This window comes from Nannobrachium achirus (genome assembly GCF_963921795.1).
Source record: "Nannobrachium achirus genome assembly, chromosome: 3".
In the NCBI taxonomy this organism is placed as follows: Eukaryota; Metazoa; Chordata; class Actinopteri; order Myctophiformes; family Myctophidae; genus Nannobrachium; species Nannobrachium achirus.
The window spans coordinates 55,644,128-55,658,497 of NC_137812.1; the positions used below are offsets into that span (position 1 = coordinate 55,644,128).

At 46.9% G+C, this 14,370-nt stretch overlaps 1 protein-coding gene across 1 annotated transcript; it reads right to left on the bottom strand.

The window, feature by feature from the left end:
• Nucleotides 1-267: 267 nt before the first annotated feature.
• On the bottom strand, nucleotides 268-6,472 carry mgat3b (beta-1,4-mannosyl-glycoprotein 4-beta-N-acetylglucosaminyltransferase b; the record flags this gene model as incomplete). The annotated part of the gene is made up of 4 exons (XM_080722673.1): nucleotides 6,035-6,472; nucleotides 4,803-5,467; nucleotides 2,304-2,586; nucleotides 268-771 (listed from the first exon to the last, which is right to left on the bottom strand). Exons 1-4 carry the CDS (start codon nucleotides 6,467-6,469, stop codon nucleotides 268-270), a joined length of 1,887 nt encoding a protein of 628 aa, XP_080578799.1. The 5' UTR covers nucleotides 6,470-6,472.
• Between the last annotated feature and the right edge of the window lie 7,898 nt (nucleotides 6,473-14,370).

Sequence of the window (14,370 nt, forward strand, 5' to 3'; positions counted from 1 at the left end):
GTTAGATCCTGTTGAAATCTGTCTCCGATAATCATGGTGGATGCAATCCACAATTCCCTTTTTAAATTGAAACTTAATGATTTTTCTTTTCCTTAGTTTTTTTTTCTCTTTCCATGGGGACTTTATATTCCTGAAACGTCAGTGCTACCTGGCCTGGTGGGAGACACAAACTGTGCCTCCCCCCCACACCCCACTCCTCCTCCTCAAATCAGTGCTGTGGCCTCATTGTGGCGACACTAGCTAAACAATCTGCCCCTGTGGAGCTCCTTACCCCGCCTCGCCGCCTCCTCTGGCCGTGTTTATATAGGGGTTCTCTAGGAGGTAGCTGTACCTGTCGTAGTGCTCCAGCATGTACTTGGGCGCGTACATGTGCTCTTTGGGGTCCGTGGGGGGGTACTCCTGGAGGGAGCCGTCGAACCAGCCCCCCGTGCGGATCAGGTCCCGGATGTAGTTGAGGTCGCGCTTGTCCTCGTAGTCGCCCCAGCGCGGGAAGTCGCCGTTCTGCGCCGACACCAGCTTGAAGTGGATGCCCTCGGGCTTGAAGCACCAGGAGCAGTGCCAGCCGGCGAAGTGGAAGGGGCTGCCCACCGCCCACTGCACCAGGATGTGGCCCGTGTCGTTCTCGTACTTGCGGAAGCCCGGCATGGTGTAGTACTCGCGGCGGCGGAGGCGGATGCCGTCGTTGTCGTAGACGTCGTGGAGCATGCCCGCCGTGCAGCCCGACACCACCTCCAGGGAGCCCAGCTGCTTCCAGAAGAACCCGTACAGAGACTGAGAAATGAGAGAGACCAAGGGACGCGCAAGAGAATGTTAGAGAGGCAGGGGCTGACATTTCTAAAAGGGCCTTTTGGTGAAAATATGGAAAATAGCAGACCTCCCAAGCTCACAACGCGTCACGCTGCGACGCGTTGTGAGCTTGGAGGTCGGCTATTTTCGGTGCTTGATACCGCACTAAACTAAGAATAAAAAAGGCAATACTGGAGATGTGTTTTTTTGATTTCTGGACAGTGAGGGCAATTATTTCAACATAAGACTCTGCATTCAAGTTCAGGAGCGTTTGGACAAGAAAATTCTCTTGAATGCTGCCTTGGGGTATGACATGCCAAGAGGGACATTTGCATTTCTTTCGCCATAGTAAAAACTGCATTCATGGTCTGGAGACTGCACTTTTTACAGACGGTGTAAAAGGGCAGGGGCTCAAGCCCCACTTTTATGTCTGTGTGTGCACGTGCCTGAGAGACAGAAAGAGATAGAGAGGGACAGAGAGAGACAAAGAGACAGAGACAGACAGAGAGAAAGACAGACAGAGAGAGGGAGGAAATGGAATTAATCATGACGCCGATGGGATGAAAGTCGATGCAGTTCATTTGTTGCATCATTTCTCCATCTGTTGTTTTCCAGAGAATGTGTTAATGAGAGGCAGGGAACGGAATACGTTAATACAATAAGGCACCCTTCAGTGAACTCACCAGTTCAGCTTGATGTGTCACCAACCCATCTGATGTTTATCACTAAAAGCGCTCGTGCAGTATGTATGACGTTTGCTGATATATTTATTGTGTTCTGTGCAATACAGATGGCTGTACAAAACATGCAGCAACACACACACACACACACACACACACACACACACACACACACACACACACACACACACACACACACACACACACACACACACACACACACACACACACACACACACACACACACACACACACACACACACACACACACACACAGGGGTGTCGCACCAAATTCTGGGCCCTGGGTACAAGGATTCACTGCGAGCCCCCATGAATGTTCTTCATAGGGGGTTTAACCCATTTAGATTGGGAACGCTTTGAATATTTCAAATCCTTCCTTCCTATGTCAGTGGTGCTCAAACTTTTTCATGTGAAGGACCCCCAAAATGATATGTATTTGGTCACGGATCCCCATCTCAAAATATTTAGTTCCAGGGACCCCCCCCAGGAGCAAAATATGAGTAATAAATGTTCGCTAAAAAATAGATATAGTCAAAGATTTGCACCCATTTTCACGACTTTTCAAAAAACAGAAGCTGCTATTTTTCAATAGCTAAGGTATAAAATAATTAACGCCCCCTCCACCTTGGGCCCTGGTAACTCAGTCCCACTCCCCCCCCCCTTGTGACGCCCCCACACACACACACACACACACACACACACACACACACACACACACACACACACACACACACACACACACACACACACACACACACACACACACACACACACACACACACACACACACACACACACACACACACACACACGCACCTTGCGCATGTGGATGGCGAAGGGCTCCGTCCAGCCGTCAAACAGCTTGAGGAAGAGGAGGCCCTCGCGCGCGGGGATCTCGTCGGCGTCGTTGATGACGAACACGTCGTCGGGCCGCATGCCCACGACGCGGGACATGCCGTTGCGCGTCAGGTAGGTGCGTAGGTAGTCGTCTGCGATCCAGCCGTCCTGACGCCCGCCCTCCGGGAAGTGGTCCAGGAACACGTACAGGATCTTGTGGCGCACGTAGTCGTACGTACCGTTGAGGAGCAGCTGCAGGAAACTGGGGATCGTTGGGGAGGAGATGGAGCAATAAATAAATCATTGTCATTTCAGGAGGATTTAGAATCGTTTCGCTTCTTTAAACCTGTCGTCCTATTTTGGTGAATGTCATTATTAAAAACGTTGCAAATATTTCCCAAACATTTTAAAATTTCAAAAGAGTACGGTCGCAATTTACTATCAGAACCGTCACATCATGACCGTATCTGTCTGTCTGTCTGTCTGTCTGTCTGTCTGTCTGTCTGTCTGTCTGTCTGTCTGTCTGTCTGTCTGTCTGTCTGTCTGTCTGTCTGTCTCTATGGGTAATAGTCTTTTTTGTTGATTGAGTCTCACATCACTGTGATGTCAGGGGAACCAAATCCCTTTTATGCCCATATATGGAGATCCCTGTGATGCTAAGGGAACCAAATCCCTTTTATGCCCATATATGGAGATCCCTGTGATGCCAGGGGAACCAAATCCCTTTTATGCCCATATATGGAGATCCCTGATGTCATCAATATTAAGCCCATATCTGTGAATATTCATGGGTACCAGGGGTCTCCATATATGGGTAACTGGTCCGATATATACATCACTGGCCAGATGGCCAAGACATCTGGCCAGTGATGTCTTTAGGGCGAGGTCGCTTTTCACCCTTAGGCGTCTTATTATGTGGTTGATAACAAAACCAAAAACGGTGACACAAGCAAGATGATGCTCTCTCAGCTGAATAATTCAGGAACCTAACATAGACCAAGTCGTGCATGTATTATTTATTATAACAAATATTGAACAGTATATTGGATAGTAAGCCGTTTTTATACAGCAGCCTGAGGTACCAGAAGAGTGTGGAGATATTGTGGAGAAGTCATAGAGAAAGGGGGATAGATCAACCATAATGTAAAGTATAAATAAGCCATAATGGCTTATATTTATTGTTTGTGTGCCACGTTGTGCACATCAAACAGCAGTTCTCAGGGGCGTCACAAGGGGGGGAAAGTGGGACTGAGTTACCAGGGCCCAAGGTGGAGGGGCCTTAATTATTTTACACTTTAGCTATTGAAACATAGCAGATCTACAATATCTATATATTGTAGATCTGCTATTTTTGAAAAGTCATGAAAATGTGTGCAAATCTTTGAATATGTGTATTTTTTAAGCTAACATTTCTAACTCAAATTTTGCTTCTGGGGGGTCCCTGGAACTAAATACTTTGAGATGGGGGTCCGTGGCCAAATACATATCATTTTGGGGGTCCTTCACGTAAAAAGGTTTGAGCGCCACTGACATAAACCTTAGAAGGATTTGAAATATTCAAAGACTTGCACAAATGTTCAAGATTTTTCAAGAATAGCAGATCTACAAGCTCGCAGCTGTGAGCTTGTATATCTGCTATTCTTCAATAGTTAAAGTACCCAGGGCCCAGAATTTGGTGCGACACCCCTGGCAGTTCCACAAGCTCACAATGCGTCATGTATGCTGCGACTGGCGTGCAACTAAATATAAATCACCCCGTTCCTCTCTGTATCGCTCACTGGCCCGCCCACGCACACCTAGTTTACATACAACAATCCCATTATCAACCATCTCCCACACATACCACGTCATGGTTATGACTACATGTCAATGAAGCCGCTTGCACGCACAGAAAAAGGATATTCTGACTGCAATCTCAGTGTTCATGCGGTGTCAAACAGTGCGATTAAGTGTGTCAATCATGCCATCCAAGGATCGGCAATCACCTCTACGGTCATAAACAACAGTCAAACAGCTCCCAAAGGCATTTCATGTCGTCTACTTATCACTACCGTCATAGTTTTTTCCAGTGGTGACACTTGCAATGCCGTGGAGGTAGGATGTAAAATTGGATTTGTGAGCTGTAGACACGATAAACTCAAGACTGAGCAAAGAATGTGAACATGCTCCAGTTCTAATCGAAGAAAATCAACACAACATCAGTGTCTATTCTCTAAATATTATTTGTACAGTATTTAAACTGTATCTCTGAAATATTTGCTGAGAATCTGTGATATTTTATTACACATACCGGGTCCGGTACATACAGTACATACAGTATACATACTGTACTGTACATCCACACCTTGCTTCAGGTGCACACAGCCAACACCTAGAAATTCTACAAGCTCACGTGTGCTTTTTTCGGACTATTTTCATTGTGGCGGCCGCACCTAAGTAAATCACCCTTCAGTTTATTGTTGACCTCATATAACTCACCGTAACGGACGTCTCTCTCCGTAGGCGGTGAAGTTCGACTCACACACCAGGAAGAGGTCTACGGATTGGGCCAGTTCGTGGAAGCGGACGTGCAGCAGATCAAACTCATGGTTGACGTTGATGGCGTTGATGACCCTCCGCGGCGCCTCCCTGGGCGTCAGCCGCTCCTTGGTGGGCAGATTGGAGTGGTACACCATGGTGGGCACCCCGCAGTACGGCCCGTGCCAGCCCGGCCGGCACACGCACTTCACCAGTCGCTTCCCGCCTCTGGGCCGGGCCTTAGCTTTGGGAGGAGCGGAGGAGGGCTGCTCCAGGACCTCCAGTGGTCTGCGTTGCCCGGGAGCGACAGACCTGGACCCCGCTCCGGTGGCCACGGAGCCCCCCGCTCTCCCAGGATCCTCCCTTGGCGCGGCCACCTCGGTCCCCTGCCTGAAGCAGAGGGCCCCTGCTTTGGTTCGGACAAAGTAGGCCGTTTTGTCGTCCTGAAGCCTGAGAGTTCGGGTGTGGAGGTCTCCCATATATTCCAGGGGGTCTGGTTTGAGAACATTGGGGAACAACGCCTGCTTCTCTGCTCCTGCCAAGACCATCTGAGCTGGGAGTTCAGGTCTAGCAGGCTGGGCTGGGTGGCTGGGCATCCAGGACCTGAAGTGATCTTCACTTCTCTCCTGAAATCAGAGATGAAGAACAGCGATAAAGAAAATATGATGGCATTCAACCTTGCCAAACACAGTAAAGCAATGACTAACTGAATCAAACCATTGGAATGTAGGTTATGAGCAACCTCAGTTTAAGATGGGAAATTCTACCTTGGCTTAAGCTAGTGGTTCTCAATGGGCTCACGTCACGAGTTCCAAAGAATGTGAAAGCCATTCCTGGCACTGCTTGACAATATTTGAATAGGTGACCTGGATGCCTGGCTGCCATGATGCATACTTCACTTATGGACACCAACTATCCCTGCTTACTGATGGTAACCGGTCCCATCCATTATGTCCTCTCTTTTCTTTTTCCTTTTGTTTTGTATATTTCTCTGTCATTTTCAGTCCTGAATTGTCCTACATAAGCAACCTTTATGGTTCAATTGTGTATGGGATGGCCATCCCAGATTCTGTGCATTAGCAAATGCCATATGGGTCACGCACAGAATGCAAACCCATTATAATCTATGCCAAGGGGGCCAAAAAAAACGAAACAGCATGGCACACCTGACCCCGTTTCAATGCACCTCTCACCTCAGTGGGAACATCTCCACGTCTGGGCTCCTCCGGTTTCTCCCAGGGATGCGGAGGCGCCGGCTCTTCCCTCAGCCTCATCTCCAACCCCGCTCTGCCCACGATTCCTGGCCCCCCTATGACCACGTTGGGCCCCAGTCCCAGGGCCCCCATACCCCCGGCACCCGCGGCCAAGCGGGGCTTGGTGTCGGACGGACGGAGCACTGGCGGCGGAGGGGCCTCCTCCGGCGAGGCGGGGCTTAACGGGGTAGCCGTCCCGCCCCTCTCCCTCCAGAAGAAGCCGGTGACCATGATGAAGGACTTGATGTTGGGGTAGGGCGCCGACAGCTCACGCAGCAGGGACACATAGTGGAGGGCCTTGTAGTAGTGCAGGAAGGAGATGACACACAGGCCCACCGTGCACAGCAAGAACACCCTGTGACGTCGCATTTTCATCCTGCAGAACAGAGACGAGTTCATTAGACACTTCAACCTGGGGTCCCTAGTTGTGGGCAAGTCATTATAGGCTACATCAGGGCTCTTCAACGTTTCCAGGCCAAGGAACTCTTAGCTGAGAGAGAGATGAAGCAGGGACCCCCAGATTTCATATAGTTTCATCGTTTGACAGCACAATCATCAGTGTATTTTGGATTCATGTCAACTTGTGTTATCAGATAACCACTTGAACCGTCAATACTTAATAAACTTGACCTTTCACTCTGTACTTAAGTGTGCTCTTTTTTCCCCTCTACACCAAACCTCTTTGCTGAACATAGCCGATAACGCCTCGCAGCACGAGGCGTTGTGAGCTGGTAGATCTGCTATTTTTGGCTAAAGTTCTCAGAATATGGACATTAGGGTTCAAGTGGTTAATATAAAAAAGGAGAAAAAAAAGTTTCTATCAAACAACCATTTGAAGGACCCCCTGCTGACCCCCTGTTGAAGACCCTTGGGCTAAATGTTTCCAAAAATAGCAGACCACTACTACCACCAACAACTACTGTAACTGTGCGTTGCGTGCTTGTAGATCGGCTCCTTTAGCCATTTCTGAAATAGGCTCAAGTAGTTAGTTTTGCTTTTCGTTTCAGCTGTCAAAACTTTTCAAAGTGTAGGAGGAACTGCTTCTATTGCATAACACAGTACATACCGTACTGTATATGTTTTGTACATATGCATTTGACGGCCTTCACCATTACAGTAGCTGTAGATAAGACCACACATACAGCACAAAAAGAGCCATCAGTACTCTAAACCAACTGTAAATGTAGTGCAAGGCATTCAATCAACAGTAAACACACACACACACACACACACACACACACACACACACACACACACACACACACACACACACACACACACACACACACACACACACACACACACACACACACACACACACACACACACACACACACACACACACACACACACACACACACACACACACACACACACACACAATCAGTCAACAGTAGACATACATACAGTATGAGTACACTTACAGTAAGCCCCTTTATCACTGCTGGACCAAAAAAAAAAAACTACTAACACCCCAGCTTTTGTCTTCAGTGGGAAAGGTTACACACGGCATTCACTCTCTTGGGACAAATGACTGTAATGGTCACGGGTGGTCATTCGGCAGTGATGGAACACCCTGGTAGACATTCTAATAATTCTCACCCCTTTTCTCTGGCACGCTGAAATCACTGATATGAGACAGCTTCTCCTGGGGAACTAGCATTTGCCCCCTGAATATAGATATGTGTGAACTGGAAAAATAATTAATGAGCGCAGCATGCGAATAAAGCAACCGTAATCTATCGAAGCAAAGGAGATACTTAATTTGAAGTAATTCAAGCTTTTTCTCTTCTCAAAGAATCTTCTATTATAACTTGGCATGGAATGAAATGCCATGCCATGATTACAAAAACGATCAAACAAATAAGTCATGCATTATAGGGTCCCCTTGTATAAGATAACAACACTGTGAGTCTGTTCTTGAAATGAAGTGGGAACCTCTCCAGGTCTGGTCCCTGAACAACACTGAATATACTCATCAAAAAGGCCTTGTGGCCTACAGAGTGAGACGTGCCAAACACTGGTTTCTTTTCAAGATACTGCGCTTGTAGATTGCAGTGCAAGAATGTCAGCATGTTCACTTTTGCTGGCTTTAGATGTTCTTGCAGAGGTGTGACAATGTTCCCAGCGGCACTAAACACTCTCCAGGAGGGTACACCACAGGGACGTGGTGGGCCCCTGATTCAGCCCGGGAAAAAGAGTTGGAGAGGCCCTCATTGCGCGCTGTAGAGAGAGATCTCTCTCTATACCGCTGCTGCTACTCAAAGATTTGCCATTTCAGATCATGACAAGTGACAAGCCAGTGGGGCAATTATTGTACAAACATGAGTTATATTTTGTCGTTGTCGGGTGGAAACCTTGTATGTCCAAAACCGTTTGTTTTGTATTTATCATTTTTAAAATGATTTAAAGTAGTGAAATCAGCCGATCTACAAGCACACAACGCCTCGCACCGCGAGGCGTTGTGTGCTTGTAGATCTGCTGTTATCACTACTTTTGTGCGACAGCCTTGTATGATGAAGCAGGGCTTTGCTTTGTGAAAAAAATGTACACATTTGAAACTTGGAGATACGAGGTTTCTGCCCGACAGTGACGATTTACTTTCTTGGCCGCCCAGCCCCCAAAATGGAACAAAATGGCCAGCACGTCCCTGCCAGGAGGGTACACGACACGTGTACAGTACGATAGTCAGCTACACTGCATTTTCATTTAGCCCAAGGTTAACCATTCATGCTCATTGTGTGGACATTCATGATTATGCCGATAAATAATGGAAATTCAACATGATATCTTGAGTGTTTTTTTTTTCACTATTAAAGATAGCATCTTATAGGAGTTCTCCTCCCACCCCTAATTATCACCAGCACAATGCCTTTTCATAATTACAAAACAAGTATTGTCGTCAGTTGCGCCTTTGGACAGGACATGTGCCACACAAGCGAGCGAGAGAGAGAGAGAGAGAGAAAGAGAGATTGCAAGTGCTATTTACGGGCACTTCACAAACACTTATTTTGTACAGTCTATGGAACATACTCATTTTCTGGCACTAGAACATCATGATTGATAAGATGGCAGACATCCTTTTATTTGCAATGTGGCGTAAGTGCTCCGGTGGATTTTATTGTGTACACATGATCATTATGTATCGTCGCCATCGGGCAGGAGCCGCTCATCTCCATATTTTTACATTTTTTTTGTAAATGAATATCCTACTTGATCATGCAACAGGCAGTGCCACACAAAAGCATCAAAACAAAACACGGACAAACATAATATGTTTCCACCCGATAGAGACGATATAATTACTTTGGAGGAGTGATTTTTTGGTAGGTGGTCATTCCCCCAGGAGAGTGGGTGAATGACTTTCTTTTTTTATTTATTTTTATTAAGATTTGTTTTTGGGCTTTTATGCCTTTATTGATAGTAGACTGACAGGAAATGGGGGGAGAGATGGGGGGAGACATGCGGCAAAGGTCGTCCAGATCTGGAATAGAACCGGCGACGCCGTCAGGCATCAATGCCTATGCGGCAATGCCCAAGTGGTATGCGCCTGGACCAGTAGGCCAGCGGGCGCCCTGGGTGAATGACTTTCAGTACAGAAAATTGCCAAGGAAATTGAAATTGGTCTCAAGGCATATGGTATGTAGCCCTAGCCTGACACTTCAGTCCGCACATCACCCCCCCCTGCTGGTGGGTGGTTTGTAGTGTGGACTGAAGCTGCACACATTTTAATCTATTTCGAAGGCGCCCGAAGAGCGGGCGCATTGAATGGGCCAATCAGGGTTGTATGCTTGGGGCACGTGTGTGGCTGCTCCGGTCCCAGCCCCCTCCAAACAGAGCTCTTGAGCTCACGTAAGACTCACTCGTGGACTCTGATTGGTGTCCTCTGCCCACGTGAGAGTCTAGTGGACTCTGATTGGTCCGTGAAAACTGTCATGGCGGAGTCAGACTTGACTCGTATTATTTTAATAAACTATGAAATAGTGCCGTTTCTTCACGTTTTAATACCATTTTGCACTAACGTAAACATGCAGACATATAATATGTTATGAGAAATAACGTATTTTTGCAATGTCACGCCACGTCGCCGTAGCGCGTGTGTGTGTGTGTATGTGTGTGTGTGTGTGTGTGTGTGACGTCAATAGGCTTTAGCCCCCCCCCCGCCGAAATGGATTGTCTGCCCGGAATGTCAGACTCTCTCCCCCCACGTAGTGTGGTGTTGAGATGTCGGACGCTAGCAGTCAGGCAAATGTAGCCCATAACCACTTTGCTATCGGGTCGCCCCAGAGAAAGCATATTGCATAGAAAAGGAACCGAGAGAGATGCAGAGGGGTTATATTTCATCTTTCATTATTCATCCTGTATAATGTTGCATGAATGGAGGGGGTGAGTGATGGAGAGAACGAGAGAGACACAGACAGACAGACAGACAGACAGACAGACAGTGACAGTAACACGGAGAGAGAGGGGGTGTGTGTGGTGGTGGTGTGTGGGGTAGATAATACATAAGAGTGAGGAAAAATGCAATCATTAGCACAAGGTGACATTGCCCAATCACAAACCGTCCCAATCGAATCCTGCTTGTCCCCCAATTGTAGACTTGTTTTCTGATGCGGTCTAGTGAGAATCGGCCCGACCGGGCATTAGCTGGGAAGGCATTCCCCAACAAACGTGGAAAGCCTTGTGAGGCGAGATTACCCCGACTGTCCATTTCCCCCAGGAGAAATTGATTTAAGACAATCTTTGCTATCATATACAAAAAAATCAAATCCAGTTTGAAGTGAGCGGTGGATGTGACTAAATTTTGGGGCAGCTGTGGCTCAGGAGGTACAGCAGGTTGGCCAATGATCCGTGGGTCGGCGCCGGCGGTTCAAATCCCGGCTCCTCCTGTCTACATGCCGAAGAGTCCTTGAGCAAGACTCTGCAACCCCACCACCGATATGGAGACATGTGTTTTTCAGAAAACGTTAGCATTTGGAAGACATTTGTACTAAGAGTGAAAACAATGAATGGCAGATATTTGAATGCATACCCCTGCCTTGACTCTCTGGCGCTGGCTTTCTAAAAATCCCTCTCCTCCGAGTAGGATTTCCTTTTTCGCCGGGCGCAGGCATTGCGGTCAAGAAACAGGGACAGTCGGTGCTTACACGGCAAGTTCTATTCTTACTTTATAATCCATCTTTTTTTTTCTTTCGCCTTACATCTTCCTCAGACCACCTTAAGGATACAATGGACAGGAAAAAACTAAGCCACAGAGGAAAGGTAAAAAAAGAAAAGAAGAAGGTCTGCCACTGCCAGTAATAGCACAGCAATGCATTTCATCGCATGAATCTCAAGTACCTTGTTCTGCCTGGACCATGGGGACCCCCACTGCCACTGAAACTACATGAAACGATGGAAGACACTGTGCCGCGAATGATGACAGACAGGGGCGTCACAAAGGGGGGGAGGGGAGTGGGACTGAGTTACTAGGGCCCAAGGTGGAGGGGCCTTAATTATTTTATGCTTTAGCTATTAAAGAATAGCAGATATAAAAGCTCACAGCACGGCACCAAGTGCTGCGCTGCGAGCTTGTAGATCTTCTATTTTAGAAAAGTCGTGAAAATGTGTGCAAATCTTTGAATATATGTATTTTTTTAAGCGAACATTTGTAACTCAAATGTTGCTTCGGGGCGGTCCCTGGAAGAAAATATCTTGAGAAGGGAGTCCGTGGTCAAATACTTGCACAAACTTTCTACAAGCTCACAGCTTGTATATCTGCTATTTTTCAATGGTTAAAGCACAAAATAATGCGTTCCCAGTCTAAATGGGTAAAACCCCTTCCCCAATGAAGAACATTCATGGAGCCGGGCCCACAGTGAATCCTTGTACCCTGGGCCCAGAATTTGGTGCGACACCCCTGATGACAGGGAATGCGTGTGTATGTGGGGGAGACAGGTGAGAGAGACTGGATAGAAACAGAGTACAGAGAACATAGTGTCGGAGGAGGATGGATAGTGAACAGGGATATTCTAGTTGGGGGTGATATCACTCTGTTCACACACTCCTATGTGCTGCATAATGGACCGCAGCCACAGGGATAGGCTTACACCTGTGCACAGTAAAAATCCTGAGCCTTCATTTAACCAAATGGACCTGTTAGTTACATTTGTACCCTCTCATACAGGGGCATCACAAGGGGGGGAAAAGTGGGACTGCGTTACTATAGGGCCCAAGGTGGAGGGGCCTTAATTATTTTATACTTTAGCTATTGAAAAATAGCAGATATACAAGCTCACAGCGCGGCACCGAGTGATGCGCTGCAAGCTTGTATATCTGCTATTTTTGAAAAGTCCTGAAAATGTGTGCAAATCTTTGAATATATGTATTTTTTAAGCGAACATTTGTTTGCTGCTGGGGGGTCCCTGGAACTAATTTTGAGATGGGGGTACATGGCCAAATACATTTTGGGGGTCCTTCACATGAAAATGTTTGAGCACCACCGACATAGAAACATAGGTTTTTCAAAAAAACCTTAGAAGGATTTGAAATATTATTCAAAGACATATTTTTACGATTTTTCAAAAATGGCAGATCTACAAGCTTGCAGCGCAGCAATCGGTGCAGCGCTGTGAGCTTGCATATCTGCTATTTTTCAATAGTTAAAGCACACAATGTGAGTGAATCCTTGTACCCAGGGCCCAGAATTTGGTGCGACACCCCTGCTCTTATACAGGTAGTTAGAAAAAAAAGAATAGATAAACAAACTTTTTTACTGTGGATTTTTACTGTGCGTTCACAGTGTATGGATAACTTAACACTAACTATTTTACTGTGTTAGACCATAGAGTGTCTAAAGCATTGGCATTATCTAGTGTTCTCTCCCCCTCGCGCCCTGAGTTCTAATTTTGTGCCATCAACCATGTTGTTAAAAACAGCATGTGACTCATCTTGGACTCAAGGCGGTTCATGCACCGCATCACGAGTCACGACAGGAGTTTCAAGGGGCCGAGAGACTGGGACTGCACGGAGCGCAGGGTATGGCGACGTTCTTTGTGGGTCATGCCGTGGTGTGGTGGGACGGAAGCCCTCCCACGCTCTCCCCTCTCTCTTCCATCTCTGTCAACAACAGCAAGGCCCGATACCACACTTGGCAGGGACACGCAACACTACCATATACGGTGAAGGAAAACGAGAGATGAAAAAACTCAGGAGACCGGAATGAGATGGGAGGAGAGGAGAGGAGAGGGGAGAAGAGGACAGGACAGGAGTAGGGATGGGACGATATATGAACATTTCATATCACGATTATAGTGACAAAAGAAATCGCGGTTTACGTTATTATCGCGGTAATAAAAATCCATTATCCTGGGGCGGAACATTTGCCAAAAAATAGCCGATCTAGAAGCTCACAACGTGTTGCGTTGTGAACTTGTAGATCGGCTATTTTTTGGCAAAGACATTTGAAAGAGTGGGGAAAAAAAGACTGTATCAAGTACGTATATTATAAGTACCTTTTACCAATTATAGAAGGTTTAAGTGGTACCAGATATGCAGCTCGGCAAATAAAAGGTGAATTGATCCCAGTGCATGACGGAGGACGATATCACGATAAATGTAATCTCCACGATCTGATTATCGTGAGTGTTTTTTTATCACGATAAACGATAATATCGCCTATCGTCCCATCCCTAGTCAGGAGAGGAGAGAATCGTTGTGATGAGCCCCCCCCCCCCCTCCCATTTAATCTTCCATTCCTCTTCCTCTCCAATGTGTGAACTTATTTTGTTTCACGTCCTGCACATGTGCGAGGTTTTGCAACGAGTCAAAGGCGTGCCAACAGCGAGACCTTGAGGTCTCGCACGCACACACACACACACACACACACACACACACACACACACACACACACACACACACACACACACACACACACACACACACACACACACACACACACACACACACACACACACACACACACACACACACACACACACACACACACACACACACACACACACACACAAACTGTAGCCTGGTAGTGCCAAATCTATTTCCTTGTTTATGCTATCACCCCCGGTGCCAGGGCTTACTTCAGCAAACTATTATCTTCCTGTTGCAATGATGACATTCAAATGCTGCCCAGAGCAGGAAAGGCTGATAAATCTGCTGGCAAACACGTCATTATCTCCGTTTTATCTCTCTTTTTGAGCATGCTTGAAATACTGTTTATCCACAAGCCCACGGTGTGGTGCCAGATTATACGCAGGTGTGCCACCAGAATGAAGAGGAAG